The sequence below is a fragment of the Pempheris klunzingeri genome, chromosome 16, assembly GCF_042242105.1.
Source record: "Pempheris klunzingeri isolate RE-2024b chromosome 16, fPemKlu1.hap1, whole genome shotgun sequence".
Classification (NCBI taxonomy): Eukaryota; Metazoa; Chordata; class Actinopteri; order Acropomatiformes; family Pempheridae; genus Pempheris; species Pempheris klunzingeri.
In genome coordinates, this window is record NC_092027.1 from 19,895,759 (window position 1) to 19,914,071 (window position 18,313).

Genomic DNA, 18,313 nt, shown 5'->3' on the forward strand with positions numbered 1-18,313 from the left:
CACACACCCGGCTCAGTCTCCAGCGCCGTATGCTAAACTGAATCACTGTGGTGCAACACAATGAAATGAAGTTGGTGGCAATGCTTTGACCTCATTCACCTCTAACCTACTAATTCGAAATCAGCCACACAGAAAATCACATTGCATAACAGTCTTTTCTATTAGTGAAGTGCTGCTGCTGCTGCTGTTGGGCATTTTAGGCGCTCTGTTAGCACTCCAGACAGACGCACATTCACTCAGCTGAGTGTTCCAGGGAGGCTCCGTGACCAGCACCAGCAGCATGTGTAATGTAATCAGTCAGCACTCATGAAGGAGAACATAGAGGAGTTACAACACAAATCCTCCACGCGGTCGTTCGCGTCGTGCCGTGAAGCTGTCATGGCCGTAAGGGGGCCGCTCTGGTGCCTCAGATCACACAGGACCTCTCTCTGCTCCCTTTCGCCTTTGTGCTGCTGCTTTTAGAAGAACGGAGATGGAACGCGGCATCACGTCACGACACTGGGCGTGATGAGGTGTGTGAGGTTACTGGAAGTAGCCCTGCATGTTAAGTCTTCATTCTATTTAACAAGTTTGCTTTGTGTGTGTGAGAATGTGTAGAGGTGCTTAGTACAGTACAGACTAAGTATAAAGGTGTAAATCTTAATCCTAAGAACACCCTTCACTGTGGCTGAACTTAGAATCAATTAAAGCAGCTGCTGATGCATATTCAGGAGGCCATGGTTAGTACAGTAGGTGAAGGATAAAGGGGTTGAGATGGACCTAGAAATGTGGAAATCTTGGACACAGCATATGTTGCCGTGTTATTTAGTGGATTCAATGTTTTCAGTGTCATATTTACCAGCAAATGACGCCTAAAATCCAACAACAAGACTAAAGCCTGCTCGTGTGAAGGCTGCCATGTTCAACTTTAAGGTCACGCGGTCATTAAAATCCCAAGCTTTCATCCTCTGGGGACCATGAATGAGCTCAGGAAATTGAAATTCTGTCAAAAGGTTTAGGGCATATCTGGTATGCATTCTGGACCTTCTGGCCAAAGGATGGAGCTATAAGAAAGCGTATTATATCGCATATGTATATTATCCTCTGGGAACCATGCAGATTTTTTGGCAAGATTTAGAAGTTACGAAGCTACGGCCAACCACCAAAACGTAAATAGTAAACGGATAACTGTCTGGAACTTGATTTCATTAAGTGTAAAGAGATTTTTGCAACAAGCAACAGCTAAACTTTGTCACAGTCGTAAGCAACAATGGATGACAAACAAGCACCAAGTGTTAGGACCAATAGATAACTCTCAGAGAGCTTTAATAATCTAATAATTTAATAACTAAACGTACCCTGGGAAGTTTTGCGGTTTCACGATTTGGCTCCCAGTTCTGTTTTTATCTTGCACACACATGCATGTGATCTCATGGAAGATGCAATACACATTCCTGCTGCTGCTTTCATGCTACTCCTCTGATTAAAAGTTAGCAGAGGAACTATCAATCAATCAATCAATATACTTTATTAATCTCCGAGGGGAAATTCCGTTTACGCATGTTTAAAAGGAACATACTAACGCTGAAATGACGGCAAGAAGGAAAAACACTGCAGGGCAGCAAACACTAATGTAAGCAATGCAGGTTTCAAAATTGGCTTCGTGCATTTCTATAAGGAGGGAAATGCGGAGAACATGTTTGTTAGTGCCCCGAGGATACACGGCGCATGTTTTGGTGAACAACACTGCACTCCATGTAAATATAACTGTGTGTTCACCGACCACAGAAAACAAACCATTAACTCTGTGTCTCACATAAATATTGAGTTGAATCTAAACTAATCCTGTAAAACACCAAAGTGGCACAATAACACCAACAAACCATCCAATCAAAACGGCAGCAGACCAGCCAACACTGTGGACTGTGAGGTAAAATTACTGTTTCTGTCAATGGAGTCTGGTGGCTGTGAATTGTGCCGCGTACCAGCCGTTTGTGATTGAATGAATTCCAGAGCATTGTGCAACTGATTTTAACACAATAAGTGAATACAACTTGCAACTTGACAGCACAGTCAAGATGTCAGGCCTAAAATACACTCATACAGACTAGATTATGTAGCCACATCAAGCCTACAGCAGCTCTTTACATAACAATACCACTGAAACTCTCTTTGCAAATGGATCGCCACTATCAAAATTCTGCACTTCACTTTTCATGCAAATCCATTTTGTTTCTGCTGTCCGATCAGCCTCAGCCGCACCCGCCTCAGGTTACTAAACACAGAGACGGTGAAACCACAAGCAGAAACTTTGTCGCCTTCGTGATCAGCAAGTCCACAGATCCTGTTTTCAGAACAAACAGGCCTGCGGTCACAGAGACAATACCCCCCCTTCCTCCCTGTAGGAGTGATCACCCTGAGACCCTGCCTCACTCCCGCTGGCTGAGATCCCGATCTTCCCGTTTCTACTGGCAGCCGTTCAACCCCAGCGCACCCTGAGCTGACCTGAGGTTCAGCCATGTCATCAGGACATGAGGGGTAGTGCTGAGTCAGTCATGCAGCCAGTGCTCTGATTGTACTTTCAGGGGTCTATAGGAGCTAAAGTAATCCTTCAGACAGGCACAGACACTCAGAAGTGCAAAACTACTAAAGAAAGGTTGCAGACTTGCTCTGTGAGCTCCGGCCTAATTCTTCAGTGTCACCATGACAGTGGAGTCCATCGCCGTCGCGCTGAGTTTCTGGGCCCCATATCTACTGCTGATGTGCAGACACAAACAGAACATGATGGAGCAAAACACGGTGTCTGCTTCAGCACTCGTCAGATTAAAGCAAATCTGAGGGCACAGGCAAGGTTGCATAATCAGAAGTGCCAAGCGGCGGCGGCGGAGATGACCTTGAACATAAATAATGCCTCGAGGCTGCAGTTCACCACAGCAGACACATTTAAAAAGCACACAGCGTGATGGGGTGCGGACAGTGATGATGAATGGAGAATGCTGTTCTCTGAAAACTGTCACCTTGGTTTTTAGAGGCGTTCATGGAGCAAAGACAAGGTTCTTCTACTGCCTCTGGGACGTTTATACGGCCACAGTCAGGTGAAAATATCCAACATGCCGACTTTGCAACATCAAAGATGCTACGGACACGAACCACGATGTATGTGCGGTTCCATCTTGATGCGCGAACATCTGCATTAGTCATTTAGTTGAAAATTGAAATGAATATGTGCCATGCAACTTGCACGTGAGATGCTGTGAGCAGCAGGAAAATTACATCACAAATACATTTTGCAAAAGCATGTTATTGGCGTCACTGCTTGGGGCAGCACGGCGGTCAGCACTGTTTGAATCCAGCAGCAAACAGCAGACAGACACAGACAGAAACTAGCTGGTGAACTGAGCGGAGCATGAAGCAGCTAAAGCCACATATTTTCCTCAGTTGTTGGTGGAACAGCAATCAATGTAAGCATTTGCTTAAACAATGCACACTAACTACTAACTGCAGCAGCAACAAATGAGCGCCGTTTTTGCATATTGTCGCTCAAATATGAGCAATAGTTTGAAACATAAAGAGCACACAGACAGTAGAGAGGTGGATTATACTGCTCTAGTGATCCAAAAAGTTTCTATGAGTGGTTCACCATAAAAACCCTTTTAGAGGCACCTGTCAAGCCTGCACAGGGTGACTGCTGAACACTCACAACACAGGTTTCAGGTGGAATATCCCTTTAAGGTTTGCTTTTCAGATCAACTATTCGGTTTAGCAATCTCTGTAAGTTGACACTGATGAATAAATCTCCTCGCTCTCTCCAGTACTCTGAAGGGAATGGATCTGCTGTTTCAATCTGGCTGATTAAAGTGGAGCTGCTTTTAGCTTACTAGTGACCACAGTAAGTCAGTTTGATGTGCTGCTGCAGGAGACAAAAAGCCCAAATCAGCTTTGTTTAGCAAAAGAAACGGGCTTGGGTGCACTGTATTGACCCGAGTGACTCCTGGCTGGCAGGTCTTGCAGGGCAATGCCCCTAACTCACTGTCCACCCACAATAAAATGCTGCGCCAATGGAAATTTCCACATGAGCACCCTTTGCGTCAGGTCAGCACAGTCTTCCTTTGCAGCACCCTGTCCTTGCGACCTAAGCCCCCGTGCCGGACTCAGCCTCACCGGATTCCTTCGGTGCATCACGCGGTCCAAGTGCTGCTCTTCCGTCACTGAAAATGTGGACGACCGGCGTGTTTATGTGTGCGTTTCTGTCACTTCTGTCAGTCTGGGAAGGGATTAACAGAGAGTGTGACGCTGCTGCCAAACTCTGTGCCTGCCTATCTCATAATCCAGGCCCACAGTACAGACCACAGATGTTGTGTAAACCATCTCAACAGCTGCACTGGGCTTGTGTACATCAACAAGCAGATTTGCAGCCTCGCACACGCGAACATAAAGCACATGGACAGTCTGGGAGAGGCTTTGCTGTGGCTGAAAATGTATTTTGTGGTTTGAAAGAATAGAAGAAGGAGCTTTCTGCAGTGTTTGCCCCAAACTAGATTCAAATGAACTGCTTCCTTGATGCAATAACTGTAAAAGAGTGCATCATGGTTAATGAGTACCAGCCATCATGACAGCAGCATTCCTACTGCCAGTTTTTCTCAAAGTTAAAAGCTATTTTTAACATTTGGGGAAATCCTCTAATTCGCTTCTTTTTCATGAATAACTGCTGCTAATAAACTGCTGTCTCCCCCGGCTTCAAGGGTTTGCAGGGAGGAGAGTTGGGGTTAGTCGTTTTGTGGGAATCCTCTCTCCTCACTGGTGGTCGCATTGCCCACGCAGGTCACGAAGAGGAATCAGCATTGAACACTACAGCTGAAGCCAAAGTGCGACGCCAGACGTGTCTTTGCACAGCGGACAGGAAGATGACTTGTCGTCCTCAGCAGAGTAATGACGGGCTGAACAAGGCGCAGAGGCAGATCTGACCGGATGGTAATAGAATTAAACAAGGGAGCGGCGACAGCAGCTGCCATCTGTACGCCTGTCACTCAAAGACCTGGAATATCACCAGCCACTCGGGATCATAGAAGTGGCTTCACTAGCTGCGGTGTAAACACAGCAGGCCAGGCTATCATCTGTTAGCCACCTGTGCTAACGACAAGAAGGAATGGTGGAGATACGAGCCACAGATTCTGTTCTGCGTTCTCGGGTGTGTGTGCTTTGATGCCAGCATGACACCTGATCTGTTATCAGTAAGTAACTCAAAGAAAGCACGGTCCACTACGAGGCTGCTTCGGCCAACTAAATGAGGATGTAAATCTCCGTCTGGTGTCTCTTCCCTTTTGCTTCAGTGCCGCTCTGAGAAAACCACAGACGGCTCTGTGTGCGGTGTCGGCCCTATCATCATCATCATCATCACCAGCAGCCCCGTCAGCGAGGTCAGGGGTCGAGCAGACACGGCACCGCTGAAAACAAACCCTCGTGACATTGTGAGGAAAAAAGTAAAAAAAAAACCTTGAGTGACCTTTCAGGTTGAGCTGAGTCAGGAAAGTGACGCTGACGCTGCACCCACATGATCTACAGGACCAGTTTATCACTTTTCATCTTTTATTTTATTTCAACTGGAACTTAAACAACAGGTTTACTATTCCAACAACAGTAAAAAAAAGACCTTTAAAGCACGAGGCAGGGTCATAATGCAGAAAATTGCTGGTTGATGTAAAATGCATCAGTACCAGTGGGCCAGGCCGGGAACGCAGACACACAGAGAGCTACCTGCCGTTGTCAGAGATGTAATCAGCATTGTGTGAACCAGTTTGGCAAGGGCTTGAATATAACGGATGTTTATTTAAATGGAAAAGTCCTACCCTTCAGCCTTAGAAAGACGGTAAAAACATTTGACCGAAACGTGGAACAAGTCCATGTGCTAGAGCCGTGACGGTGAAGGGCACACTGTGCGCCAGTCCCGAATGATTCATACGAAAGGAAATGAAAGAGAAGACCATAGATGTTGTGCTAGTGAGCTCTCTGGACAAGTCACTTCCTCGCTGCTGTCCTGTAACTCACTTATATGTTCTAAGTCTCTACTTCCTGTGTGCAGCTCGGTGCCATGTTGGCGGGATGGTGCGCTGGATGAATACAAGCTGTCAAACTGCGAGGATGTTCTCTCCCACAGCCCCGCTTTACAGGGGGGGGGGGGTGTTTGTTGCATAAAATTCTTGCTTCATGCAGCTTTAAACTTGCACAGTACTGCAAGACACATTCGGTGCCATGTGAGTGTTTGGATTTAAAAAAGTCTTCTGAGGCCCGTCGTGTAGGAAGAGAGGATCTAAGGAGCAGACGTACGTGACAGCAACACAGCTTTTCACTAAGAGCTCACTGCTTCCCCTGCCCTCGGCCCGGTGCGTGGGGCTGACCGACGGACGGCTGATTACCAGTACCAGAGGGCCCAGGAGGCCGTGGTGGCCGGGCACGGTTTGCTGTGTAACCTTTGGTAAGCAGGAGTTCATTGAACTCTAGTAGCTCTGTTTATGCCTGGAGGAAAGCCAGGAAGTGTGTAAACTCAGCCTGGATCTCATGATTGCTAACACACACACGCGCACACACACACACACACACACACACACACACACACACACACACACACAAACAGGCCCAAGTGCTGTGCAAACACACTGTATCTCCTCTACAGCCCCTCCTCCTCCATAACAATGATCACCACAGTATCACCATTAGGGTTGTTACCCGTGGCTTGGGAACACAGGAAGTGGGAGGCATGAGCGAGGGAAATGGAGGAGATTCATAAGAGGGTGGGGGGGGGGGGGTGATGGCGCCAAAAGGTAATCAGACGATTCTAATCAGAAGTGGAAGCGTCATGTGAGGCTCCAGGTTTCACCTAGGACCGTTTACAGTGGGTGGGGCGAGGCTTTAGGAAGGGCTTAATAAACATGGATGGCTGCATTCTTTTTAAATGAACAAACATCCCACACTTTGTGTGGCTGCCTGTACGAGCACGCCCGAAGGTAAGCAGACACCACCCACTAACAGCATCCACTTCTTCTAACAAATAGGACAACATGTCACCTCACGATTACCATCAGCACGGTGATTGGTCAGATACGTGGAGGTGTGGAAGTGGTCTGGGTCTGAACTCCAGCACATCACCTCTTGTTACCTCACGTTCTCCGTTAAAGTCTGCGAGCGCACACCGCAAAAGCCCCCCGACCAAAATGCTACCTGGACATCAACACGTGGCTGCATCAGAGGAAACATCTAGTACTGGTCTGTGTTTTACTCCAAAGAACACTGGAGAAAGGCAAAAAAAAAAAGGGATTTCCACATTGGACGATACGGTCATGTGTTCAAAATGCAAGATGAGAATGTGTCTGCTGAAAAAGAGAGATAGATATTACCAGGGTTCTGAACACTGGTGTCAGCCAATAGTTTTTACGTAACCCTTTCATGCACAGAGGTCACTGCAGTGTGCAGCTCTTCAAACACTGTTTTCTTGTATATGCATGAGTTTTGATGGCGTAGCTGCACATCAGCCACTACAGTGAAGCTACTGCATCATCTCATCCGCTCAGAGTGAAGCCAAGATGGCCGACAGACAGCCAGAAACACCAAGTTGCTCATTTTTTTCTGCTCAAACCTTCTAGAAAAAGAAACCCTGGCAGGTAAGAAAAATATGGGGACACCAAGTAACATCTAAGTATTGATTTTATATTGGGAGGAAATGATGATCAGCAGCTAGATTTCAACTACTGGACATGTAAATATATCTTTATAAAATATGGGTTGATGCCTAAAGAGGAATAAAAACACTCCTGACTGAAGTTATCATAATTCATGCATGAAAGGGTTAAGGAAGAAAATAAAGGTGAAGACAAAAATAATGAGAAAGTTTAGTAAATCAGCGATTCACAGTTTGAGCAGTTACTCAGACATCTTCATCGCCTCAGCATGCTGAATCAGCCTCTGATAAAGGGCCAACTGGGGCTGGACCAAGTGGCTGCTCGTGGCTCTGCAGCGACCCAGAGCCCTTTCCCCCCTGCATGGCATTAAAAAGACAGAAATGTTGATGTGGTTTCTCGCACAAATGCATTACCGAAGGGATATATAATATCTCCAGAGAACGATGACAAAGCAGCCTGGCGAGCGTCATCCCGGCGACGCCTCCACAGAAGAGCTCCACGGTAACCAGCTACTGACAGAGAGGATGCTGTGATCAGACGTCGGCCCTGTTACCGGTAGCCGCCCCGCTAACTGATGGTGATTTGATAACGTGTTGCAGAATGGAAATCAGATTCAGCAGAATCAAAGAGGGCGACACTGACACTGACACTTTGAAGAACGCACTCAATCCGATATCTGCTACAGACTTTGAAGTGTTCTGATCTTAGACCAGGCACTTCTCATAAAATGGTATCAGATTATTTCAGTTGCGTGGCAGCATTTTCTACATCACACATATAGAAACAGAAGTAACAATAAGCTCCACATTTTGAACTGATGAATAGGGGTTTCCTCTTAAGCCAGGTAGCATTAAAACGGCCGGTTGTTAAACAGTGTCCGGTGTGGCAGCCTCTCCACACGACAGGGAGCAGCATGTTTAGGAGCTGGGAGGGATCATATGATGGCTGCACAGCAGAGGATACTAATTTTACCAGCAGTGACGCTTTCAGATGTAATAACTTGTACTGCAGGAATCCCCTCTCCTGACCCCCCCACCCACCAACCCCTCCACTGCTCCAAGCAGGTCAGGCCTCACCACCCAAGACAGACACAGCACAGCTCCGGGTTCCACTCCAGCAAGTGTAACCTGGTGCCAACAGACTCTGAGAAAGTCCGGCCACACCCTGCTGTGTGCACGGAACAAAGAACATAACCGGGGAACACGGCGGCCGTGCGAGCAGTCATGTGAGCAGAGCAGAGTAAATATCTTGTATGTCCTGTCCTGCCGAGCCTCCTCACACCTGAGCTAACAGAGCCTTTGGACAAGGTGAGCTGAGCGGCTGGTCGTCAGGCACAGTACACAGAATCCCACTGAATTCATCTGGTTCATTCATTCATCGTCTGTGGAAAAGTGATGCTGAGACCCTTCTCTCTGGGCAGATTAACCTGGATTCACAGAGGCCTATTTTCCTGCCGTTCTGCACAAATGTTGCACTCTGGGTGAAAGAACACGGTCGCTGCTCTCTCTCTCTCTCTCTCTCTCTCTCTCTCTCTCTCTCTCTCTCTCTCTCTCTCTCTCTCTCTCTCTCTGCTCTTCATTCATTTTCAAGTGAGGCCTTGTCACACAACAATGCCGCGAATCAAAGAATCCGGAGACTCAAAGCTTGGCCGTGTTACATAAAGCAGGTTTGGCCCAGAGACCTGCAGCCTTGTGGAGAGCTTATGATGGAAATGTGACTCTTTTCTAATATATTCACAGGGTTTTTAGTGCGTATTTGACCACATTTTAGTGGCTGTGCACACCGCTGCGTACTGCTGACTTGACTCTGGTCATGATGGCGGTTTCATTACCACGTCTCACTACAAAATGCTAATGCTCTACTTCTTCAGTTCATTACACCCACTGCTAGTCTTGTGTGGAGTTGGTGTTGTGTTTTTTTTTTCATATTTGCACATTTTCTAAAACATGTAACACATTTTTTTAAAAGGTCATTTTGGTTTTAAAAGTAATGTATGTGTGTGTGTGTATCCTGTCCATGTTGTTATCATGTTCAGTGCTCTCACAGACTCACAAACCTGCCTGTGCTTTTGTATACAACTGTCCGCTCTCAGGTTTTCTAAGAGCCCGTGAGCCTGAGGTGATTCTGTTCTTTACAAATGTGCAGAGGACTTTGCACCGGTACAGTACAACAAAACTTAAAGGTCCTGGATTATTACTTCATCTGTGTCGAAATCTAATCTCTGGTTCCACTTTATCTAGGGGTTAGCACCATGTGAGTACAATATAAAGCTGTGTTTGATCAAATCACCAAACAGCTCCACAGTGAAGCCTTCTGGGTGCTGGGAATGTGAAGTTATTGAACGAGCTGATCTGACTACAGTGTGACCAGCTCATGAGGATCCTTCATTTGCACGGGAAACCTTCTCACTTGCTAACTTCCACTTCTGCTGGTAGAAAATGGTTTGATGTGAACAATCCGTAGCTGTGAGTCACCGCACGATGAGACACCAGTGTGGTTATTTTAATCATCCCACACTAGATCTGGACAGAGTCGGCACCAGCGGAAAGGCATCTGTGCCAAGAATGGCCCCCCGATGGCATCGTACTAAAGATGACAAGCACAGCGGGGGCTGACAACGTCGAGTCAGAGCTGTGTTTTTATGGCCACGATTAAGTCACTCTTATTAGATAGAAGGTCCAAATCCATAAGGAATACACGAGTGCAAAGTCCAGAGAGCTGGACTTTCACTGGTGGTCTACTAATCAGCACGGTTGACAAATAGGCCTGGTTGGCTGTGGGGCCAGTATTGGCAGTGACAACTGTGTTTTTAATGTGTGAGCTGTAAAAACACAGATTTTAGGAGCAGCTGTATTACTCAGCAAGTTAGATAATAAAATAATAAGTCCTGAGCCAAAGTGCAGATTGTCTTTGACACTCCTTAGTTTATTCTCAGCTCCTTTAAGGATGAACAAACAAGAAGAAATGCCTCCAATATGCACTGTGGAATCATGTGTTTGTCCTATTTGAAGTGGAATTAGAATTTAGTTGTTTTGTCTCATCATTTATTCACCTATTTATTCTTTGAACCAATAAGAAAGAGCTGCACTGGACTTCTATGTCTGTCCGAGGCAGAGCACTGCCTGCTGCCTGCTCTCCTCCACCTCCACACAAAGACACCACCTCTCCTCCACACATCATGTCTGATCACACCTCAGGTAAAAAGAAGAGAGAGTTCAGGTGAGCTCTGGAGGATTTACTCACTCGTTCTCCAGCAGAGTCATGCACACCACCTCTTTGACCCCCGGGTTGTTGGCCTTATCGCAGGAGCAGCCCTGCAGGCTCCATGTGGCCAGGCGCACCACGGGCTTCCCTTCCCGCAGGCCGGGCGGCGGCTCCACGTTGGGCCGCACGGAGATGATCTGGGTCGGGCCTCCGGGCGGGAGGTCCAGGTCGTCGCTGGTGAGACTGAACGAAGTCGGGCTGGGGTGGGACTTGGTGGTGCAGGTCAGCCCTCCGTTGGTGTTGGTGGACGGCGCCCTGGAGCGCTCCACGAACACTTGGAAGCGGATTTTGTCCAGCAGGGAGCTGTTGATGTGGCTGACCCGCACCAGGTCCTCGATGTTTTTGAAGTGGCCGTGCTCCGCCCGGTACGCCACGATGTTCTTGGCTATTTTCTCCGTGATGCCTCGGATGCTCATGAGCTGCGCCGGGGTGGCGGTGTTAATGTTCATCCCGGTGCAGGACTGGTGGTCCAGGTCTTTGCGCAGAGAGGACGGGGAGTGCTGGGACGAACTGGTCCTGCTGGAGACGCATATTTCCAGTTTGATCACCTCCAATTTGGTGGCTCCGATCCCGCTCACCAGAGCCAGGTCCTCCACCTTCTTAAACCCCCCGATACAGTCCCGGTACTCCACGATATTCTGCGCAACAGTGCGGTTGACTCCCGGCAGAGTCATGAGCTCCTCCTCGGTGGCAGTGTTGATGTTGAGCCGCTCCTGGTTCACCAGGATGTGGCCGAAGTTACACGCAGCGCTGAATTTGCGCTTGCCGCAGCTGAAGTCCGTGGGGTCCTTGGGGATGGAGCGGTGGCAGCCCAGACTCCCACCCATGGCTCCGGCGGGTCACCGGGGCTCGGATCGGGAGCAGACGGTGGGCCACGGCAGAGAGGACGGGCTGGAACACAAGCGGCACGGAGAGCAGAGAGGTGACACACACATGGACACACAGCCTCCACCTCCTCCGCCTGTCACAGCCCGGTTCGCTGAAGAAGAGATATTAGACGTGCGCACCACACAGCAGTCGTCCTCGGTCCTGGCTACATGCTGCATGTGTCCCGCTCATCGGCTCCCCGCGCAGCTGCAGCCTGTCTGTGTGTCCTGTGGGTGGGGGCGGGGGGGGTGGTTATACCGGCTCCACGGTAAACTTTGGCCTCCAACAGTCAGTGTGTGTCTGGCCACAGGTCGGCCTCCACACACACTCCTCTGACGGGGAGACTCCAGCGATCACAGCGACACCAAACCATCGCTCCCTCCGCGCGTCAAGTCACACAGGCTGAGGCAGGCACAGACCGGAACTGCGTCAGCCTTCAAAATAAGACGGCTACAGCGGGAGGGTGACGCATGCGAGCCACTTAAAATATTTATGCGTGTGCACACTTTTACCAAGCACAACATGCATTACATTCAGTACAATTCAATACACTAGTCCCCTCATAAACAATGGGAGCCCAAGAAAGAGACAGGACATTAACAAATAGATATAATTAAATGTGCACATTGATTTAAAACGACTTCACGAAAAAATGCAAATAAAGAATAAATATGTATTTCTTTATTTTTATATTTATGAGCTCTTATTTTAGTCCACATCAATTCTTTTCCCATACACAGAGAAATGTCCTTGTTTATCTTTAAATGTATTTTATTTCCAAATATATTGATTTATTTTCTTTGTTATTTTTGCACATTGAGTTTATTTCTAGACTAAAAAATGGAAATGGGAAAATAGTCTTATTTATGTATGTATTTATTTATTTATTCTTGTGGCTGAATTTAAATGAATGAAATCATTTTTTAAAAAAAAAGTTATTGTGCACTTTTATATATTTTACATGTTCCATCTGGGGCCCATAATAAACAAGCAGTTGTTGTGACCAGTTCTTCTTCTTTCATGTATTTTTTTTAATATAATAATGGTTTTTAATTCCTTCATAAAATTCACAACATGCTTTTTGATGCCCATATATGGGGGGGAAAAAAACACCTCGTGTCGATCCGGCTTTTATTTTGAAACCGAACTGATTTTCTACTTCCTCAGTTGGCTGGTGAAGAGGAGCTGATTACACACATACACACTTTTTTCTTTTTAATAAAAGCTATCTATGGTTTTTAATTCTGGTTAATAATTGATCATTCAGTCTTGGTGTTGGCAACAAAACTACAAATCTACAGTAGACCAGGATGATAGGATGTTAACATATATATCAAGCACATTTTAAAAAAAGCAATTTCCTTTACATTCACTTTGCTTAGAAGTATTTGTAAAAACCATTCAGACTAAATCAGACAGAGCTGTGGATGAAAGACAAGTTGTAATTTCCACATATGTAATGTTTCTTTAGTCTACCTACTTGGTCGAGGCTAGCAGAATGGATTTCACACCAACATGCGGCAGGTGTTGGCTTCATCTGTATGACAGATTTTCTTGGGTTCAAGTTCCTTCAACTTTCAAGGATGTTGGCCTATGAAAAAACAGGTATTTTAATCTGAGGTGAAAACAACCATGAAGTGTGGGACTAGTATTCTACAAGTGGTCGAAGCGTTCTGTGTGTGACTGTGACCCCCCCCATCAGTGGCAGGAAGTAATCATCATTCTGGCTCCTTCTGCTCCGATCCTGCCTGATTGGATTAGCATAGCATTATAATTTCAGATAAGACACACGCTTTGGTGTCATTCATTATCAACAAAGCCTGTGATTATCTATTCATCTTGTGCTTTCTCTCCTCTGTGACGCTGTTGAAAAGCTCCTCATTTACAGAGAGGATGATTCTTTCTTCTCTGGCCATAACTCCAATGCCTTTAAATGTATTCTTTCCAAATGGAAATATGAAACAGTCATAAAGGGACAGTAATATATGCATCCTCTCTGGAAGTAGGGTGCACCTGTGTTGATTTTAGTATTTTAATATTTATTGTTTCACCATAACGTATTAATGTATTGTAAGTATGCCACACCAACAATTTTCAAAGAGGGATTCAGAGACCATCAACGGTTCTTGAGGGGCTTCCCGTGGTTCTTTAAAGGTTTAATGGGTCCTTACGAGCATTTTGAGGGCCCACAAGAAGATTGGGAGAGGTGCATGGGTTCTTGAAAGGGTTCCACAGGTTCCTAGCAGTCCCAGGAGTCCTGTGGGATTTTACGTGGAGCTCTGTAGGTTCTTGCGTGGTTCGATGAGCTCCTGAGGGGGACCAGAGATATGAGAAGGGTTTTGGGAAGGGTTTTAATCCGGGGATTCTTGTGGACGTCTGTGGGGTTCTTGAGGGGGCTCCAGGGGTCTTGTGACGCTCAAAGGATGACAGTAGATTACTTAAATGAAATCCACAGGTTCTCCATGGAGCTCCAAGGTTTTTTAGTGGCTCTTCGAGCTCTTGAGTGGTTACAGCAACGTGGAGGGGTTTTGGAAGGTCCTTAATATATTCTTGGGAAGTTCTTTTGGGGGTTCCTTGATATGCTTGCAGGCAAACTAACTAGTTTCTCCAATTCCCAAGGCCCATGAGAGAATTGTTTCAGAACCATAGGGTTTGAGAGGTTCTTGATGGGTTCTAATGATTCTCAAATAGAGTACTTGTGAAGATTTGTTGTTGTTCCTTGTGATAAATTTACAGTGTCCTTGAGGGGGCTCAAACTAGTGATAAAGGGGGTTCTAGTGATTCCTGTGGGGGTCTAATGGGTCCGTATCAGGGTCCCATGAGTTCTCGAAAAGTTTCTAAGAGTTGCCACACGCATCCCTGAGGTGTTTCCTGGGGTTCTTAAGTAGTTTGGCACTGATGTCGTAGAAGGTTTCCGGGTGCTAGTGGCCCTTGATACACTTGTGTGTTTTTAAGAAACACACATGAAGACCAAAATGAAGACTAGTTTAATTTGAGGACTGTTGAATTGCATCGTTTTTCCATAATGAGACAATGTAGGATTATTATTATTATGATTACAAATGACATACAAATACAAATGTTGTCACATGGCACTCTGTCTACTTTAACGTTCCATTTGTAACCAGTGGCACGGATCTCTGCAGGGTGTGGTGCAGACAGTCAGCTGTATGCCAGGATCCTCTGGTAGTGAAAGGATAAGCCACTGTTCACATCACAGCTCTATTTACAGCCAGTATGCCCTGTGGCATAAATACTGGACGTGGTTGCCTTTGCTTGACCTCAGCTCTTATGCAACACGGATAAAGCAGAAGATCCCCACCACAGGTACGTCGAAGAAAATAATCCAAGAAATGATTCTCAGCTGAAGGCAATCACATCGCTAAATAGGGCGAATGCAAGAGAGACACGATTCTGGAGTCTGATCCACATCCGAATCAGTTATGAGGATTTAGGTTTCAGTGATATGATTTTGAAAAACGATTGAAAGACGTTGGCTTAAGATTCATGTTTTCTGATTGTATCTTCCCATGCTGCTCGTCTAATATTACTAATCCCAGGGTTCTTGGCAGTTCTCAATTGACAGTTGACCTGGTAAGCAAAGACTTGTGTCAGCTTATGGGATCAGATGTTTTGGAGTGACTGGTCAACCAGTTTGTACTCGCCATTAAATATAATATAATATAAAATAAAATTATGTCCCTGCTGATGTGTCCTTGTTTTGTCCTCTGTGCATGTGGTTGTTTTGTCAGAGTACAAAGGAGTCAAGGTGGTAGAAAGGAGCTTAATAAGTGGACTGTGTTTTGAGATCATAAAAAGGAAATGAGTGTGAGCTATATCTCCTTTTTTTTAAATCATGGTTTCACTAAAAATATAACCTTTTCCCCTCCATCACTACAGTTTGCCATGAGATTTAAAAAGCAGATTCATGCCCTGGGAGCATAAGCTTTCTAGTGCTAAACCATCTAAATGATATAAAAGAGAACAAAATGAGTTTCCAGTGAACATTAATTGTGCATATGCATGGTCTCTCAGAGGATGGGCCACTAGGCCTTTCCTCTAGTGTCACCAACAATCACAAATGTCCAATCGTATACAGAAATAAATCCAGATCAAACTGACAAATTGTTATGGATTTCATATTGGTGAAGCTCCAGGAAAGTAACCTGGATCCTCTTTAGTCTGCAGATACAGTTTAGTTTTACTAAACCAATTCCCGCTGTGGCAGCATTTAATGTGGCTTTACATCAAGAGACAACAATGTTGGTCAGTCAAACTCTTACTTTGTCAAATACTTTGGTTTAGGACCAAATACCTGCAACATTTCATGACATCCCCATAAGTGTCTGCTTTGCTTTGTGTTTAGTCCTAATTGGCAAACCGCATGCTGACATGCTGAACTAACATAGTGAAGATGCATGTAGCATTCAGTGTAAAGCACAAGCACAAGCACAGCCTCACAGAGCCAGCAGAAGATGTACAAGCCTCTTCATCTCGTTAAGCTTTAGAGCTGGATCAAGTTTCTATTCGTATTTAAAGACAATGTCCCCTTATTTGAGTCTGTTGCAAGAATATTATTGGAAAGAAGAGACTGAGTGTTCCGGGATTTGTTGGCATGGTGATTAGAGGCTGTCACACTCTCAATAAAAGTGAGATTATTTGGAGTTTAAGATATTTAATCATGGAAACGGTCAAAACTATTGTTCTCGTACAGGTAAACCAGGTTTAAATATTAGCTCAAAATGCTAAGTAGTGGCACTGGGCTTCAAAAAAACCAACTCCAGAGCAAGATATTCTCCTTACTGTTCAAATGACACACTTTGTCTAGAATGTATGAAACAGACTGAGACAGAAAGAGTGTTGATGGCCACATTGACACACTTCTTATCGTTTAGCCCAGGGCTGAAGCTAACCCAGAAACACTGTAGCTCTCAACAATTAACCAAACATGAAGTGCCTGAAAAGAGGGAGAACTTCGCAGCAGTGGTGGGGGAGGGAGGGCACCGAACAAACAGTCTCTATCTTTTTGGGGCAGAATTAGATGATTTGTGACCACTTCCTGTCTGGTCATGTGGGCTGACACATGGGGTCTTACTGTACACTACTGTAATTGGCTGAGGGTGTCTTCACCTGGCTGACCCTGGGACACGGCCGGCCAATCAGCAAGAGGAGAGGCTGACGTAGACCAGTTGTCAGACTGGGAAGGCTGTGGCGTGATGCAACAGTACGGCAGTGTGTGTGTGTGTGTGTGTGTGAGAGTGTGTTTTATTCTCCATACAAAAGCTGGAAGTCCAAAGGGTCCAACGTTTGCTTGAATAAACCAGACGGACAGACTAAGTCAAGGTCACATTTATAAATGCTGCCAATAGCGATTTTTTAAAACTGAAAATCTTTCGGCCATATCTAATATGGATATGATACAGGCTGGCTGATCAGATATGCTTTTGTGGAACTGATCACTTTATTGGCTGTCTGTGGGGAAGACCTCTCTATAAGGCTCTATGCTTACCTCCTGTTGTGCTGCTTACTAAAGTCAACAAAGAGGGGGAAGTAAACCTGGGCCAAGGCTGTTTCATAGCGATACAGTTCCTCAGAAATAGCGTCCCAGAATGATCTAACTGTAGTGAAAAGTTTCCATACCCTAACCCTAACAGTCGTTTGGTTAAGTTGTCATGCTGTAACCAATAATATGAGCATGTGTCCCAAAGCAGTAATAGTTGTTCTTGCCATATTGTATTAAACACTGTTTTACTACTGCTGATAAATATATCAAATAAAAATAATGATTGAATAAATAATGTTTTTCTGATGTGAGGAGGGAAGAAAGCCTGGCACTCACAGTGAAACTGGGTTTTTGTTCATGTGTCAGGAGCTATCTAGGAAGGCATCATTGTAAACAGACATGGGAAGGTTAATGATTACTAGAGAGACTGATGCTCCCAAAGGCCTGGTCTAGATAAATGCTGCAGGTTTATCCAATGTATGTCAGAACCCTCTCTGGAACCCCTGGTATGTTTTAAGGCCACCTGAAGGCCCCCAAATCTCTGCGTCTGCTCAGTCACACCTTAAACCTCCATAATAATCCCTGGAAACACTCGAGGACTAAATAACCCAATGAAGAACCACTGTAGCTCCTAAAAAGAACTCGGGAAGCTTCAAGAACACTCTGTTACACACGTGGTACCCTACCATAAGGATCCTTGAGACTCTCCAGAGGACGCCTAAAAACCCATTAAGACTGCCCCTGATCCACAAGATCTCAAGCACCACCTTCAAGAATCCTGTTATCCCTCTAACCCTCGAAAGGATCCCAACTCAAGAACACAATGCTATGCAATCCCACCATGTGCACCTGAACCCTCTTCAGTTGCCCTAAAAGAACCTCTAGAACCCTTTGAAGACCCCTTGGAGCAAATGTACAAATATCTGGAATCTCCTTAAGAACTTTTGCAATCCATAAAGAACCCCTAGAGTCTACAACGAGTCCTCCAACTAAATCCATTAAAATAATCTAAAAAAAAAACAAGCTT

General features: G+C 45.6%; 1 protein-coding gene across 1 annotated transcript in view; it reads right to left on the reverse strand.

The window, feature by feature from the left end:
* Window positions 1–12,122, reverse strand: part of eepd1 (endonuclease/exonuclease/phosphatase family domain containing 1) — a 25,277-nt gene extending 13,155 nt beyond the window's left edge. The window contains exon 1 of the mRNA XM_070847090.1: window positions 10,896–12,122. Within this exon, the coding sequence (XP_070703191.1) occupies window positions 10,896–11,743 (848 nt within the window). The 5' untranslated portion in view covers window positions 11,744–12,122. The remainder of the gene's footprint in view (window positions 1–10,895) is intronic.
* Between the last annotated feature and the right edge of the window lie 6,191 nt (window positions 12,123–18,313).